Source organism: Herpailurus yagouaroundi, unplaced genomic scaffold (genome assembly GCF_014898765.1).
Source record: "Herpailurus yagouaroundi ecotype Mexico unplaced genomic scaffold, PumYag 29, whole genome shotgun sequence".
Taxonomy (NCBI): domain Eukaryota; kingdom Metazoa; phylum Chordata; class Mammalia; order Carnivora; family Felidae; genus Herpailurus; species Herpailurus yagouaroundi.
This window is the reverse complement of record NW_024412377.1, coordinates 42,886,099-42,903,103: the sequence shown is the minus strand read 5'-3', so window position 1 is coordinate 42,903,103 and position 17,005 is coordinate 42,886,099. Positions and strand designations below refer to the sequence as shown.

General features: G+C 46.4%; 2 protein-coding genes across 3 annotated transcripts in view; both read left to right on the top strand.

Moving 5' to 3' along the window:
- Positions 1-1,729: 1,729 nt before the first annotated feature.
- RPS14 (ribosomal protein S14) lies at positions 1,730-8,643 on the top strand. The gene is made up of 5 exons (XM_040497777.1): positions 1,730-1,861; positions 4,406-4,556; positions 5,134-5,295; positions 7,419-7,495; positions 8,523-8,643. Exons 2-5 carry the CDS (start codon positions 4,408-4,410, stop codon positions 8,588-8,590), a joined length of 456 nt encoding a protein of 151 aa, XP_040353711.1. The 5' UTR covers positions 1,730-1,861; positions 4,406-4,407; the 3' UTR covers positions 8,591-8,643.
- A 1,122-nt stretch (positions 8,644-9,765) lies between these two features.
- CD74 (CD74 molecule) overlaps positions 9,766-17,005 on the top strand; it is a 30,266-nt gene continuing 23,026 nt past the window's right edge. For both annotated transcript variants that reach the window (XM_040497762.1, XM_040497755.1), the window contains exon 1: positions 9,766-9,781. In XM_040497762.1, the coding sequence (XP_040353696.1) occupies position 9,781 (1 nt within the window). In that variant the 5' untranslated portion in view covers positions 9,766-9,780. The remainder of the gene's footprint in view (positions 9,782-17,005) is intronic.

Sequence of the window (17,005 nt, the reverse complement as noted above, 5' to 3'; positions counted from 1 at the left end):
AGGTCACATACTTGTGATTCCATTTATATAACTTTCTTGAAATAATGAAATTCTGGAGCTGAAAAATAGATCAATGGTTTCCAGAGATTAGGGGTGGTGGTAGAGATGGAGGGGCAGAGAGGTGGATGGGACTCTGAAAAGACAGCACAAGTAGGTTTTGTGGTAATGGAACAGTTCTGTGTGGTAATTGTGATGGTAGCTACACAGGTGTACGTGCGTGATACAATTATATAGCACTCTATGCATACATCGCAATCGCTTGTTTCCTGTGATTGTGTTTTATAGTTACGCAAGATGTTACCACTACGGGAAACTGGGTGAAGAGTACATGGGAACTCTCCCTACGTGTTTTTTGTGATTTCCGGTGAATCTGCAATTATTTCAAAATCAAAAGTTAAAAACTATATAGCAACATCCTATAGCATAATGCCAAAAGCAAAATAAAGGTAATATATATATACACGTGGGTATGTATATGTATTACATGCATACGTATTTAAAGTTGTGAACAGTGTTTGTCTTCGGATGGATACTTGTTTTTCTTTTTACATTCAAGTGACTTCCAAATGAGCATGCATTAATTTTAAAAAAAAGAAGAAAGAATTTAGAAATGATTTTTACTTTTTTCTATACACTTTATCATGTGGATTGTTTATGAGCACAGATTTTTTTTAGCCATTGGGAAAAAATATTGCAAGGTTATTCTCTTTTCTTTAAAAAAAATGAAGTGCCTCCTGGGTGTTGTATGGAAACCAATTTGACAATAAATTTCATATTAAAAAAAAAAGGAAGTGCTTCTGTATATATTTGCATAGATCATGTTTGGAAAGGACGTACACCAAGGTGTTAATTGTGGTGGGTAAGACTGTCACTGGTTTTTTTCTCTTTTGTCTTCCTTGTACTCTCCTTTGAGAATGTTTATATGTTTCTCTTTTATAGGTATTCTGTAATTAATTGCTTTTGTAAAGGGGAAACTTTTTTAAAAAGGAGGTCTTTGCTAAACTGAGTTAAAGCTGTTCAGTGGCACCAACTCTAGTGAAGAAAGGGCTATATGTTACCCTGTATAATCGCTAATTTTGTTCAAAAATTTCATATATATGCAATATATGTAGTCTATTACATGGGCCACACACACACACACACACACACACGACCTATTTCTTTGCCCTTCCCCACATCTCCATCTATACACCTCCCAACCCTTCAAGGTCCTTCACTATTAGAGGGATACATGGAAGTAGCTATCAAACATACAGTCTTTGAAGTCAGAAATCCAAATCAGCCACAAATGTGTAATCTTGGTTAATATCCTTTATCCGTAAAAGAGAAATAAAAAGTTATCTATTTGATACTTTTGTGAGGATTAAATGAAGCAATGCATATAAATCGCTCAGCCCAAGCTAGTATATAATAAATATTGAATAATTTATCCTTATTTTGTTCAGGACATAGCCAGCCGTCCAGTCTGTGATGAAAGCAGGCAATTGCTGTTATTGCCCTCCGCGCCACGAGAGGCGCTGCCGCCTCCGGGCCGATTAGGCCCGGGGTCAGGATGGAAGAAGTCCGTCTAGGTGCGGCCGCCACCATCTTCGCACAAGGGCCCGCCTCGCTCAGCAGATGTAGCTGCTTCGTGCAGTCTCAGAGGCAGACCCGCTCGCAGCGACACCCTGCCCCTTGCCTCCTTTAGCGCTCTTTTAAGTAAACCGCCTTTCCCGAGGGCGAGTCTTCAACTCCTTAGAAACGGGCCACCGGCTTCGCTCCGTGACCTCAGACGTACACTTCCGGGAGCGCGAACGTGACCCGTCGCCCCGCCCTCTCTCGCCCTCTTTTTCCGGTGGCGGAGTCTAGCGAAGACGCGCAGGTAGGAGGCTTCAGCGGGTTTAATCGAGTGGCATCCTGAGGCAGGGGGACCCATCGGGGTTCGGGGCGCTGGGCTGGGGTGTTTCCGCGGAAGCCGAGTCAGGTGCCAGGCGAGAGGGGCGCGGCCGGCCGACCCCAGACTCAGGTTCGCGCCTGGTCTCGGAAGCGGCGGTCTTGTCTCAAGGAGGAGCTTGTGAAGGGGGGGGGGGGGGGGTCGAGTGTGGCTACAGCCCTGAAGGCCCTCGCTCCGCGCTGCCACCACCGTTCCGTTTAAGGGGCCGCACAAAATGTTTAGGAAGGATCCGGGACCCTAGTCCTATGTGGCTTCTCTCTATTCCGCCAGCTTCTTGAGCGGTCGTAGGCCGGGCTCCTAATCTGTAGTTTGTTTCCTTGTTTGGGAAGTAGGATTAATTGTCGTCCGGATTCCGTAGGGGTTGTGGTGGGGATTCAGGGACGGAATCAGAAAAAACGGCCTTGTGTTGGGTGCTCCCTGAACCCGGTTGATGGCTAGGTCTGGCACGTCGCAAGTACTGGGCGCGCCTTACAAAGCCAGAAATTAAAGGTAGAGAAGGATGTACGTCAGTGTTGGTTGAGCACCTTTCATGCGTTTATATATTCTGCAAGGACCCGTCTCATCACCACCTCAGGGCGGCATTTGTGGGGTGGCCACTTTAGGAATTCGTATTCATGCTTCCTGATGAATCTGATCTGCTGAAGTTCTGATCTGCTGGTCTTTCTGGGCTTCAGGCAGAACTTAAAACTTTATCTGTGAGCACTCTTGGCCCCTTCCTTAAAATTCTTACTCCATTGGATGTAATTTGAGCGTAGGAACAGTTACTTTGTACATCTGAGGCCTACACATGTGCTTACTGTGGTCACTCCCCAGACCTTGTATAAGGAAGGCACTGGGGAGATCCAGGAATGCAAGAGACATGGACTTTCTCAGGTCTGGAATGGTGGTCCTTCGTGGAATAAAAGCATCTTGGAACAGGGTAGAAAGTGCTGGACTGGGAGTCGGGGCACTTGATTTTTAAGCCTGGTTTTGCCACTGTCTTTACGAACCAAGGCAAGGCCAAATTTGTCTTCATCCGAAAGGGTGCAGCCTAAGTCATCTGAGCCCTTCTGATTTCTAGTGTCTTCTGGAAGTGTTAGGGAATTGTTCGGATTGAGTGTCAGGAGGTGCTTTGGGCGGAAAGTAGTCCTCTCTTCGCCTTCCACTTCCCCATACTTGCTTTTCCTCCTTTGATGGAATAATTGCACTTCCATTACATGCTATGTCAGATTAGAGTTACTTGACTTCACTAACACTGAGTCTTTGGGATGGGGCTTTTCCATTAGCCTTCCAAAAGGATATGTTTTATTGCCTTTAATGCTCGATTTTAGTAAAAGTTTAAGAATTTGGTTCTGAGCACTTGGGTGGCTCAGCTGCTTAAGCGTCCCAACTTCGGCTCAGGTCATTGATCTCGTGGTCGTGAGTTTGAGCCCCACGTCTGGCTCTGTGCTGACAGCTCGGAGGGGGGAGCCTGCTTCGGATTCTGTGTGTGTCCCGTTCCCCCCTTCTCTGCTCCTCCTGTACTCATGCTTTGTCTCTGTCTCTTAAAAATAAGCATTTAGAAATGTTTAAAACATTAAAATTTTTTAAAAAAGCATTTGGTTTTAATCAGTAGTGGAAGGATAGCAGGAGATGAATTGTCAGAGGATGGGAGATAGCCCTTGAACTGGCTTTTTGGAGGGATCTGGTACAGGATATAGTAGGAGATGAAACTAGGGAACTATGTGGGTGAGGGACCCTTGAATTCTAAGCGTAGGAGTTAGTGCAGAGTTCAGGCAGCAGGTGTCTTCCGTAAAGGGTCTTCAGCTGTCACCAATTCATGGGTAGGTCATTGGTCTTGGCCTTCTACTAATCTTTTTGAATGCAGTCTTTAAAGTCTTTGAGCCTAACCAGTAAATGATACTTGGGGTCCAGGAGACCAGAAGCCCTCCTGGTATTGGAAGTGTTGTGGAGTGTAGACTAGGAATCCCTTAACCTGGTTCTCATCACTGCTCTGCAACTGACTTGTTGTGTCACTAAACAAATTTTTAAAAATTTCTCAGGATATATATTGTGGGCTTTAAGGCCCAGGAAGAATTGATTACCCGGGTTTGCAGAGCTGTCAGTTGAACTTGGAGGTCTCTAGGGATCTAAGCCAGTGTTTTTCGTGGTTTTGAGGCCGACTTGGTAAAAATTGGAGGGATACTTGTGGTCTTGCTGCTAGAACTCTGGGCTGCTTAGCCAGTGCTATGATCTGTGCTTTAAGTAAATTCAGGGGAAAGGTTATCTCAAGGTACTTTGCTTCTTTAGCCACCAGTTGAACTCTCCTAAGTGCAGAGAGAAGTGAGTTTAGGCAGAGATGAGATTGCACAGATTCCCAGGGTGGAGGGAAAGAGACACAGAGGAGCAAAACTTGGAGATTTCCTTTAATAGCCAGGAAAAGGTTGTGGAAACCTCTTGTCCATTGCTAACTTCGGGGTTTTTTTTTTTTTTTTTTTTTTTACTTCCTTTCAGAAATGGCACCTCGAAAGGGGAAAGAAAAGAAAGAAGAACAGGTCATCAGCCTTGGACCTCAGGTAGCTGAAGGAGAAAATGTGTTTGGCGTGTGCCACATCTTTGCATCCTTCAATGACACTTTTGTCCATGTCACCGATCTTTCTGGCAAGTGAGTATCTGGGTGAAGAGGTACAGACCAAACTGGCAAGGGTCTGGGGGAAGAAATTCTCCTGGAATTGGGTGGCAGTTTAAGGGGTTCTCTTGGAAGAATTAAAAAGTTCAGATAAGGAAACGCGTTTAGTCACAAATACCGTGATTTCCCAGGCATTTGAGTTACAAGAAAGACGTTCCCTGCCCTTGTGTCCTTAAAGTACACTGCTCCTTAGTAGGAGCAGTGGTGGACTGGAAGTCAGCTCTACGTACAGGTTCTGGCCACCATTAGCAAGAGTCACTCAAATTCTAAAATTTAGTTTTCTCATAATATATATGGTGAGGTTAACGTCTACGTCACGGAGCAATTGAGAGGATTAAATGTAAAAGTAAATTTATATTGTTAATACAGCGTCCCATTCATTTGGGTCTTTGAACCCCATCAAGGCAGAACCCATGGCCGTCTTGTTAGAAAGGATGCATATTCGAGTTGACCTTCATCTTTTGCCATACCCGAACTGTGGCACTCGTTAGGATGTGCTAAGTACTTAGAATCCTTGTTGCGTGAGCGGAATGACCGTGAGCTTTTGTTCTAGGGAAACCATCTGCCGTGTGACTGGTGGGATGAAGGTGAAGGCTGACCGAGATGAGTCCTCTCCCTACGCTGCCATGTTGGCTGCCCAGGATGTAGCCCAGAGGTGCAAGGAGCTGGGCATTACCGCTCTCCACATCAAACTCCGGGCCACAGGAGGAAATAGGTACATGAGTCGGGGGCCGGGAGGTGAGGTCTCTGGGCATGGATGCCAAAGCACCTGGATTTGAGGCTTGGTTTTTCTCTTGTGACTTTGCACAAGACATCTTAAGTGTGTTCATATTTAGTAGTTGGTTGCTGCACCACCGCTTCTGCTCCCTCCTCCCCAACTTTGTTTGTTGAGCACTCACTGCATACCAGGTATTGTGTTTGGGGTACTAGAAAAGAATGATGGAAAAGAGTAGCTATCACCTCTTGTCTCCTGTATAGAGGCACCTAGGCTGGTAGGAGAGCCTGACTTTATTTATTTTTTTTTTAATTTTTTTTTTTCAACGTTTATTTATTTTGGGGACAGAGAGAGACAGAGCATGAACGGGGGAGGGGCAGAGAGAGAGGGAGACACAGAATCGGAAACAGGCTCCAGGCTCTGAGCCATCAGCCCAGAGCCCGACGCGGGGCTCGAACTCACGGACCGCGAGATCGTGACCTGGCTGAAGTCGGACGCTTAACCGACTGCGCCACCCAGGCGCCCCAGGAGAGTCTGACTTTAAACAACCTAAGCAGGGGCGCCTGTGCTTCCCATTTGTGGCAAGTGCTAGGAAGTAAAGGTATGGTGTCAGGAATGGGAGTTGGTGACAAGGTGTAATTTCAACTAAGACCTAAATGTGCCAGGAAGTGGTCCAGTGAAAGAAGGACAGGGAGAAAGTATTCAGCAAGATACAGCTGCAGTGGAAAAGTCTCGAGTGGGAATGGAGTTGGCACATCTGTGGGAAGAGTGTTGTGAATTGTGATCAGAGAGCTAGGCAGGAGCAAGTTCCTGCTGGGTCTTAAAGAAGCAGTAAAGAGCTGGACTTCAGCCAAAGGTGGGGGGAGCAAAAGAACTTTTTAATAGTAATGACCTGATGAGATTGGGCATTTTTAAAGTTTATTTATTTTGAGAGACAGCAAGAGTACTAGCCAGGGAGGGACAGAGAACATCCCAGGCAGGCTCTGTGCTGTTAGCACCTCATGAACCATGAGATCATGACCTAAGCCAAAATCAGGAGTTGGGCACTTAACCAGCTGAGCCACCCAGGTGCCCTGAGATTGGACTTTTTTTTTTTTTCCCCCTTCTCTGAGAGAGACAGAGCGTGGTGAGGGAGGGGCAGAGAGAGGGGGAGACACAGAATCTGAAGCAGGCTCCGGGCTCTGAGCTGTCAGCACAGAGCCCGAAGCAGGGTGTGAATTCACGGACCGTGGGATCATGACCTGAGCTGAAGTTGTACACTTAAAATGACAAAGCCACCCAGGCACCCCAAGATTGGACATTTTTAAAGATGATGGCTGTGTTGGGACATCTGACTGGCTCCACCAGTAGAGCATGCAACTCTTAATCTCAGGGTCATGAGTTGAAGCCCCACATTGGGCATAGTGCTTGTGTCAAAACAAAACAAAAACAATGGCTGCTGTGTGTGGACAGCAGACCAGATGAAGTGGTCCACTGAAAAGATGTTAGGGTCTTGGTTTGGGGTGGGTGGAGCAGTTGGAAATGAACAGATCACCAAAAAAGAATTATAGCCTGTGGCAAAAAGGGACAGTGCTTTAAATGGGCTGCAGGCAGGGCAGAGCACAAACTATGACCCAGGGGTCAGAAAGTATGCAACAAAAATCATAAGTGGCCCACTAAACCTTCAGTATTTATTGTTTGGGGGTGCCTGGATGGTTCAGTCGATAAGTGTCCATCTCTGATTTCAGCTCAAGTCTTTTTAAAATTTTTTTTTTAACGTTTTATTTATTTTTGAGACAGAGACAGGGCATGAACAGGGGAGGGTCAGAGAGAGGGAGACACAGAATCTGAAACAGGCTTCAGGCTCTGAGCTGTCAGCACAGAGCCCGACGCGGGGCTTGAACTCACGGAGCGCGAGATCATGACCTGAGCCGAAGTCGGCCGCTTAACCGACTGAGCCACCCAGGTGCCCCAATTTCAGCTCAAGTCTTGATCTCAGGTTCATTGAGTTCCACGTTGGGCTCTCCACTGTTTGGCCCTTTAAGGAAAGTTGCCGATTCCTTAGCTAGAGGGTTGTGGAATCTCAGAAAGAACCCCTAATGAGTTGGACAAAGCTTTTCTTAACATAGATTCTCATTTCTTAGAACCAAGACCCCTGGACCTGGGGCCCAGTCAGCCCTCAGAGCCCTTGCCCGCTCAGGAATGAAGATTGGGCGGATTGGTAAGTGTCCCCCCTCTAGCTAGCGTTTGGATTTACTTTGAAGTATTAACCCCAGAAAGCTTGTGATGTACCCAGTGGATGCAGTGCTTGGTCTGGGGCTGTTGGCAATTAGGGTTGTTAATGGGGGCTGCAAGAGGCACCATGTGACAGAATTTCTCCCTGAACACCCCATCACCTGTTGTAAATGTCGACCTTCTCTTTTACATTGGGACAGCGCAGTTTGATTTCTTCACCCCAGAGCCGCACACTGCCTGGTGTATAGGGTTTGGGACAGTGGCTGGTGGAACTGATAGAAGATGAATTGTCTATCCTTTTATAGTGTCTCTTAAGGGAGTTGGCATTTTGTGTAGTCTGTCTCCTGAATTGTAGGACCATCTGTATCCTTGGTCCTTGCCTACTAAGTATTAAGAGTACACTAGTCATTGTGACCATGAAAACTGAATGCAGGGAGTGGCAACTCCTGCGGTGGAGAATCACAGCAAATCCCCTATATCTGTGTAGTGCCTGCCCTCCTCACGCCTGTGATCTCCTGATCTTTCTAGCTCCTGAGAAGGTGTTAGCCTTTTCCTGTTTCTGTGCACATGGTTGCATCATGTACTGATCCCTCGATCTGGTGGTCCAACCTTTTCCTCTTAAGGTTTTATTTTTTTCAGCATATTTTCAACCTTTTACTGACTGGAAAGAAGATAGTGTTAGGTTGCCCTGTTTAGTAGGAGAATCTTTTCACTAGAGAGTCAGTCAGTGGGCTGGATGTCAGAAACGTGATTTCTCGCCTGCTTCTGACCTCGTATGTAAGTTGTATGCCTTTTCTGAGCCTCAGTGTTCCCTTCAGAAAAATGAGTTCAGACTACATCGGAAAATTTGAGGAAGCAGCAGATGGGGCAGTCCACATCCATGTGTTATGTATGGAGGGTTTATGTGGGGAGCAGCAGGATCCACTGTTGGTGTGTTAGGCCACTGGTCTAGGGAGGCCCGGACTCCTTCCCATCCGTCTCTAGGCAATGATATTTTCTCTTCCTCCCCACAGAGGATGTCACCCCCATCCCCTCCGATAGCACCCGCAGGAAGGGGGGTCGCCGTGGTCGCCGTCTGTGAACAGGATTCCTCAAATTAATGTTTTCTGTTAATAAATTGCCTTTGTGTAAGCTATTTCGACTCCAGTCTTCTCTCCTTCGTGTAGAGGCCACCCTTCAGGGATACTTGGTTCTCTCCTCCTGGCTCCATTTGACCAGGGCATGAGACTTCTGGGGATCACAGGTGCAGGATAAAGCAGGAGGCCTTTAACAGATATATTACTGCAGAGGATACGGATGACTTGCCAAACAGGAACACAGAAGATACTGGTTGGGCCCCTGACACTTGACAGAATGAGCCTGTGTTCTGTGAAGTGACTTCCTGGGAGGAGGAGCCTAAGGAGAGGCGAGGTACCTGTGTGCAGTTGGGTGTTTTCCACTCTGCTGGTTGTGGCATTGTTGCCTCCATCATCTAAAGCAGACCAAGACCTTAGAGACCTTGTTTTGAAAAGCAGATGTTGGTTCCAAAAATGGACCAATTCTTAAAGAGCCAGGGCAGAGTGGAAACTGTTGAGCCAAGTGTAGTCTGAGCAGAAGAGGAGCCTTCCAGACTTGAGCCATATATAAACATACGTGGGTGTCTACTCGCCCCCCACACCTTCTGTGCAAAATTGGTAGTGCACTCTGCTGCGTCTTGCTTTTTCTCACTTGGCAGATCTTGGAGATTGTTCCACATCAGTACATAAAGTACATAGAGATTCGGTCACCCCACAAATACACACCAAGCCCTATTTTCATCAGTGATTAAAAAAGTTTTTGCTCTCCGGAAGCTTGCATCCACCTCCGAGGACCCAGTGGTACCAGATGGTACAGAGTGTTCTGCAAGAGATTAGCATAGGGCCCTGTGATGGTAACTGCTCCACTGTTGGGTGGCTAATTAAGCTAGAGAGAAGAAAATGTTACTAAGAACATTATAAGGAAGAGAGAAGACAGTTCTATGCGTATTTATTGAAAAAAATCCACGTGAATTGTCCACGCAGTTCAAACCTATGCTGTTCAGTGGTCAACAATACTCTAGATGCAAGATGATGCGAGAACTCTGATACTCTTAAGAAACCCGTAACCCAATTAGAGGACATTCTGCAGAATGCCAGTGCTTGAGTCAAAAGTGATGAAAAACAAGGATAGAAGACCAAAGGAGATTAGACCTAACTAATGCACCATTGGATCCTGAACCGGAAAGGACGTTAGCGTGAAAACTGGTAAAATACGAGTAAGGCCTGAAGTTCAATTAATTTCTTAATTTTGACAAATATTTTGTGGTGATGTAAGATGTTAACATTAGGGGAAAAATTGGATGAGTGGTGTGTAGAAAAGTCATATGATCCTTGGAACTTTCTGGTAAATCTAAAATTATTCCAAAGTTAAAAGTGTTAGGGGGGAAAAAATGGTACTTCCTTACCGGCAGCCTGATTGCTAAGGCAGGATATGTACAGACCCTCAAGAAGTGAACATGCCTGGACGAAAATACCTAGTTCCCAGCTTCAGACTAACTTTAGGCAAATTACTTAACCGCTTGACCATTTAGTGAAACTTCCTGTGATAATGGCTGCCTCTTAGGGTATCATAAGAATTAAGTAAGATTCAAGTGTTTAGCACAGAGCCTGGCTCTGAAGAAGCTACCACTATTCTTAAGCTTGTTCAGTTCTTATGCCAAGGAGCCTGAATGACAGCTGGCTGGAATCCTGGTGGAAAAATGCTGGCGGTTGCTAGAGCATTCTTTTTATTTCCTGTGATGGGACTTTGCAACTTGTACCGTTGTTTCCTGGTAACCAGAGATGCAGTCAGCCAGGTCTTTGAAAGCTGTTCCTCTCAGGGTTTTGTTTGCAAGGAGAGCCAGTTTGCACAGCTTAGGTTGAAACAGCAGTCTGTCGGCCACAGACATGCAAGGCAGGACTGGAGGAGCTGTTGCCCGCCTGAGACCACGAACCACGGGAGCACAGCCTTGGCAGGTGAGCCTGATGTCGTGGGCTGCAGCTGCAGCCCCAGCCAGGCCCCGAGAAATGGTCCCTCCTGCCCTCCTGGCTCCTTTCTCGGACCTGAGCTTTTGTAAGTCTACTAAACAAGCCTCCATGCCTAGCCCTAGACCACATGCTTTGTCACCTGGTCCTGCCCATACTTGACGCTCTCACTCTGCCCAAGCCAAACCTAGTCCTTTTGCTTTTCCAATTCTCTGTGCCTTCGGTCTTCTGCTCACATCCCCTCCCAGCTTGGCTTCTTCAGCATCTACTCTCCCCCGTGTCACCTCACTGTCTTCTCATCTGTTAGAATCTGTTCTTCATCCCTCTCTCAGAGTTACTTTCCTGGTTGCCTCTCAAGGCGCTTCTCTATTGAATTCCCACTGCACCCCCCACTTCCCATGTGCTACCACCGTCCCCCTGCATTCTAGCCTATTTACCCCACTAATGTGTGAGCTCTGAGAAGGTAAAGTGGGTCTTGTCCAGTGCCTCCCACCCAGCCCTCAGCCCCAGCTTTTGGATAAGTATGGGCTCCAGGATGGCTTGTCGAATGAATCACTGAATAGGTGAATGGGCTTTCCCCTACTGTAGACTACATAGATTCTGCAAACTAGATAGTTTAAAAAAGCATTTCTATTTCTAGATCCTTGATAAATTAAACATGCATTCCTGGACTTCAAAGAAGTAAAGGAGGAGCACCTGGGTGGCTCAGTGGGTTAAGTGGCCAACTCTCCATGTCACCTCGACTTGGATCTCAGGGTCATGAGCTCAAGTCCTGCGTTGGGCTCCACACTGGGTGTGGAACCTACTTTAAATAATTTTTAAAAATTTAAAAAAAATTCCCAGGGGCATTCAAGAAATGAAAGAAAAGTTCATCAAGTTGAAATGGATTGGGGAATAGCTGTCAGCAAAGAAAGTTGGGGTAGCTCTTAAGGCAAATACCAAGTCAGTGCCAGGAAGTTAAGTTTAGGCTCTGCCCCTCTCCCTATCCTCGGCCCCACGGTGAGGGAGCTGAGCTTGACCTTCACAATAAGCCAGAAATCCTCAGATTTCTGGGCTAATAAGTCCTAAGTAGGACTGTGTCAGGGCTCTTGATAAAAAGCAAAAGCTCCTCTGGACAGAAGCACAATTGAAGCCCAGTGGTTTCTTGCAGATTAGGTTCAACCAAATATGACTCCTGCTCCCTCCACTCCCAGAAAAGATACCAACACATGAAAATAAGCACCCCAAACAGAAACAAAAGATTTATATACCCCCAAAGAGTTCATACTAAAATTATCAAAATGTAAAACTACCTAACAGGGCACTTGGGTGGTTGGTTCAGTTGGTTGTGCATTCCGACTCTTGATATCGGCTCAGGTCATAATCCTGGGGTGGTGGGATTGATCCTCCCATCAGGCTCTGCACTGATTGTGGAGTCTGTTTAAGATTATCTCCCTCTGCCCCTCTCCCCAGCTCACGCTCTTCTCTCTGAAATAAAAAAATAACTACAGGGGCACTTGGGTGGCTCAGATGGTTGAGCATCCGACTTTGGCTCAGGTCATGATCTCAAGCCTTGTGACTTCGAGCCCTGTGTTGGGCTCTGTGTCGACAGCCTGGAGCCTGTTTCTGATTCTGTGTCTCCCTCTCTTTCTGCCCCTAACCCACTCGCATTCTGTCTCTGTCTCTCTCAAAAATAAACAAACATTAAAATATATTAAAAAAAATAAAATACATATGAAATGCTTAAATAATGGAATAAAAAAGTAGGCATGATGTAATCAGATGTCTTCGAAAAGGAACCAAAGAAAAATACATACAGTTATTGAAATTAAATACTCAGTGGATGGGTTCAATGGCAGATTAGAGCCAACAGAAGGAAGAATTTCTGAACTACAAAATAAACCTGAAGAAATACAAAAGTCCAATGAGACTGGAACTCCACAATTCCTGCTTGGCTTCCTTCACATTCTGCTTGAGGTAGAGCACTAGACTTCCACTTCATCTTCACAGACCTGGGTGATGATGTGGCTCCCTGTCATCCATGAGGTTACTGTCAAGGTCATTTTTAATCTCTTAATGCCGGATCAGGAAAACCCTTCCCAAGGGGGGAAGCCATTGACCTTAGGTGGTTCAAAGAGAAGATGTATAGGGGACTTAAAATAGGTAAATTCTCCCTTGGGGAAGAGGGAGCAAGCAGTCTTGTTCCGTGTAGTCCCACGGTGGTAGGAATTACAGAGAGGTAGACTTGAGTTATCAAAGAGTTTTCTAAAAGAGCTGCTCAAAGAGGGGATAAAATTTTCATGAGATAGGGATCCCCCATCATTGGAGGCATACAAGTATAAACCAGACTCCCAAAGGCTGGTTACATCAGAATCTCTTAGTATGGCAGAAACCATTGTTCACCAAAATGCTTTTTCTTCATTTTCTATTGTAAATAGGACTCTCAGTTTTTAGCTGGTTATATGGTTTATCAGAATAAAGACTCCTCGGGTGGTTAGGTGTGGTCCATCTGACTAAGTTGTGGCCAATAGGATATAAGTAGAATGTATGCAGTTTGCAGGAAGTCTTTTTTTTTTTTTTTTTAATAACTATAGTCATCTGTCTTCTATCCCCAGGACTTATTATAAATATAGGATGTGTTTTGAAGGGGAAATGGCATATCCTTCTAACCTTTCCTCTAGATAATTGCTTTCAGATGTCTGCTGGAACTTGTCACCTTATCAGGTAGGCTCTCCCTGACCCTCACAGATCAATTAGTGTTCCCCACCTAACCCCCGCCCCCGGCCATTATTCTCAAGATATTTAGCCATTTACTTGCCATATTCATATCACTTAACCCCACCTGATATATGATCTACGTGTCCAAGTGTAGTGGTTCTCAACCTTGAGCATGTGTCAGATTCAGAATCAGTAGATCTGGGATGGAGGCCTGAAGATTTGCATTTCTAACAAGTTTTCAGGTGCTGCTGCTCTCAGTGGTCTAAAGGGCACACTGAGAACCATGGGCTTGTCTTTTTAGGTTCACTGCTATATCCCAGTACCAGGAACAGTGCATAAGTGGTGGTGCTTTGTAGATATTTGTTGACTCAAATTTAATAACTTTGAGGTAAGCGCTATTATTACCCACATTTTACGTATGGGGAAACCAAGGATCAGAGATAAGTGGCTTTTGCAGGGCCTCATAGCTAGGAGGAGTAGAGTTGGGATTTAATCCTTCACTTGTCTGTAATCACAGATAGTGCCCTTAATCACTACACTTTCATACACCTGGCAAGCTGGGGCTCTGTGCAGTCAGACTGGAAGGAGGTTGGAGGAGGGTCCTTCCTGTTCTAGCTTCTGCAGAGGACAGGGAAGTAGATGGCAGCTGAGTCCTGCTCCTGAGGGAGCCTAGCTGCCGCCCTGGCTTGTGACGCTCATCTATGGGTGACCACCAGGTGGCAGCATTATTCTGACCTGAAGCCGCTTGCTGGGATGGGGAAGGTATCTGGGTTCTGATTTCAGTTCTGCTATCATTAATTCTCTGGCCCTAGGCATATCCCATGGGCCTCTGGGTAGGCCTCAGTTCCCCCATCTTTAGAGAAGATTGGCCTACTTAATCTCGAAAGAGCCTTTGCAGCTCAAATACCATGTATAAGAGACAGATACAGCCACTAAAATTCGAATACCTCAAAACCACTTATACTGTTCCCCCCTGCCACACTGGAAAACAAAAAAAAATACAACCACCCCCACCATCGCCCACCTGAAACGACAGAAGCCCCACCATCGTAGTACCGTCCAAAAATATAATGTAAGCGACAAAACTGAGCCACATGTAATTCTAAATTTTCTAGAAGACCTATTAATAGAAAAAATAACATTAATTATAATATATTTTATTAATACAATATATCCAAAATGTTTCCATTTCAACATATAAGCAATATAAAAAGTTATTGGGGCGCCTGGGTGGCTCAGTTGGTTGGACGTCCGACTTCGGCTCAGGTCATGATCTCGCAGTCCGTGAGTTCAAGCCCCGCGTCGGGCTCTGTGCTGACAGCTCAGAGCCTGAAGCCTGTTTCGGATTCTGTGTCTCCCTCTCTCTGACCCTGCCCCATTCATGCTCTGTCTCTCTCTGTCTCAAAAATAAATAAACGTTAAAAAAATTAAAAAAAAAAAAAGTTATCAAAGGATTTTACATTCTTTCCTTATACTAAGTCTTTGAAATCCAATGTGTATTCTGTGCTTAACAGCACATCTCAGTTCAGACTAGCCACGTTTAAGGCTTCAACTGCCACATAGAGCTAGTGACTGCTCTATTAGATGGCATAGCCCTAGAACATTCATGGCAAATGTTTATTGAGGTAAGAACTGTGCTGAGCGTTTTATATACATTATCTTAATCCTCATAGCACCTGACAAAGTAAACAAGGGTAGTATCATCTCATTTTTGCAGATGGAGAAACTGAGGCTCAGGAACACTGAGTGTCTTGGCCAAGATGACATGTTGCAAGTAAGCAGAAGAATCTGGATTTGAACTTGGCTCTGTCTCCAGAATCTGGGCTCTCCGTCATGACATAATCTTGCCCCGATGGTAGATATGCAGTCACGTGGGCCCGCTCGCAGGGTTCCAAATCCAGGGAGCGCAAAAGCCTGGGAGCCGACAAGTGGGCTTGTGAGGGTAGGAGGTGAGGCCTTAAGCTGTCATTCTCCAAGCCTAGTTATGTGCTTGGTACTGTTGTGCTTGCCTGGCAAACAACCAGTGACTCTGTCAAGGAGAAATCATGATCTTAGGAAAATCACGTTTGCGTGATAAATGACTGAGCTTACGAAAAAAAAAAAAAAACCCAAAAAACCAAACCTGGCGTCAGGAGAAAATAAAAATTGAGGACTGCAGAACAACAGGATTAAACTGCAGGTGAATGAAGGAGAGGGTAGAATTCCAAGGGCCTGACGAGTGGAGGTTGCAGTAAAGTGAGTTGTAGCTTGCCCTCAGGAAACATGATGATGATGCTCATAAGTGAAATTTATCATGTACTTTCCAGGACATTTAAATGTAGCATCTGATTAATCCTCGTAATCACACTAGGAAGTAGGCACTTCTATCATTACCATTTTGCAGATGAGGAAACAGGCACAGGATACTAGTTGAGATTCAGCCAAAGCATCTGGGGTCGGAGTCTGTTTTTGGATTGCTCTGCTATCCTCCTGCCTAGAACAGGCTGCTCGTGGATGTAGTAATATGCTCTCTGTCTCTGAAGGCATGCAGACAGATTCTCAGGGATGTGAGGAAATGTTCAGAAAGGGTCATTCCTGGGCAGGACAGAAGCCTGGTGAACTGGTACTTGGCTTGTCTGGAGAGTAATTGTAGAAATTGCCCCCCTGAAACACAGATGGGGAGAGAATCCCGTCTGCCTTTCAAACCCATCCCATGGGAACAGGAGTACAGGAGGCGTCGCCTTCACCAAGACTGGCCAAAAGGCGTGAGAGGTCTGTGGAGGCAGCATGGGACGGTAGTTAGAATGGGCTCTGCAGACAGCCTAGATGTGTGTTCAAGTCCCAGCTTCGCCACTTACTAGCCGTGTGCTTAGCTGTACTTGTACATCTCCTAAATCCCCCTGAGGCTCGCAGGGCTGTTGTGATAATACAATGAGCAACCATGTGGGAATAGGTTGCACTCAAAGAGGTGAGACCCTAGGAGGGAATGAAAGCCAGGAACAAAGGCCTTGGTATACTTCCGGAAGTTTCACTCAAATCCAGTGGATGGTGCTGGTGGTGGCAGCCCTGGGGGAATGAGCTGCCCTGCTGAGGCAGGAGGTCCGGGTGGTGAGGAGGAGAAGAAGAAAGGCCATGGAGGGGAGGTGCTTTGAGTGCCGTGGAGGGGAGGCGCTGCGGAGGAGGCTGGATGGCAGAGCGGCCTTTCTTGGAGGGGCAGCTTGTGCAGAAGCACCTCAGGACGCCCCGCGCAGGAGCTGGGCAGGCCCCTCCTCCTCAGCACCATTAAGCCCCTGCCCCCTTCCCTCATCTTTCCCATCCACAAAACATGCTCGAGAGCCGTGACCTGAGTCCTCTTCCAGCTGCTGGCCCCCAACTCCCTGCCCCCACCCTTTCATGCTGGTATCACTTCCTCCCCTCCCATTCACCTCCTGACCCAATTTGCCGACCTGCTCTTGTCTCCATCTCCCGTGGCCCCCACGTGGTCGAGCCCATGGGGCTTCTTCTCCGCCTGGTTCTCTGAGCAGCATCGGGCGCAGTAAACCCTCCCCCCCCCCACTCCCTTATTGGGGTCTATGAGTGCACCCTCTCCTGGTTTTCCTTCTCCTCCCTGACGACTTCTCCACACTGGTCAGGGCTGCTCCTCCATCCAGTCTCTAAATGTTGAGGGTCCCCAGGGCTCAGCCCTAGTCCCATGGCTTTAAATACCATCTGCGAGTCAACCATTTACAAATGTCCGTGTTCACTTTTTTTAAGTGTCAGTCTGGTGCCTTCAACCATCTACCTGATGTCTACATGTGGAT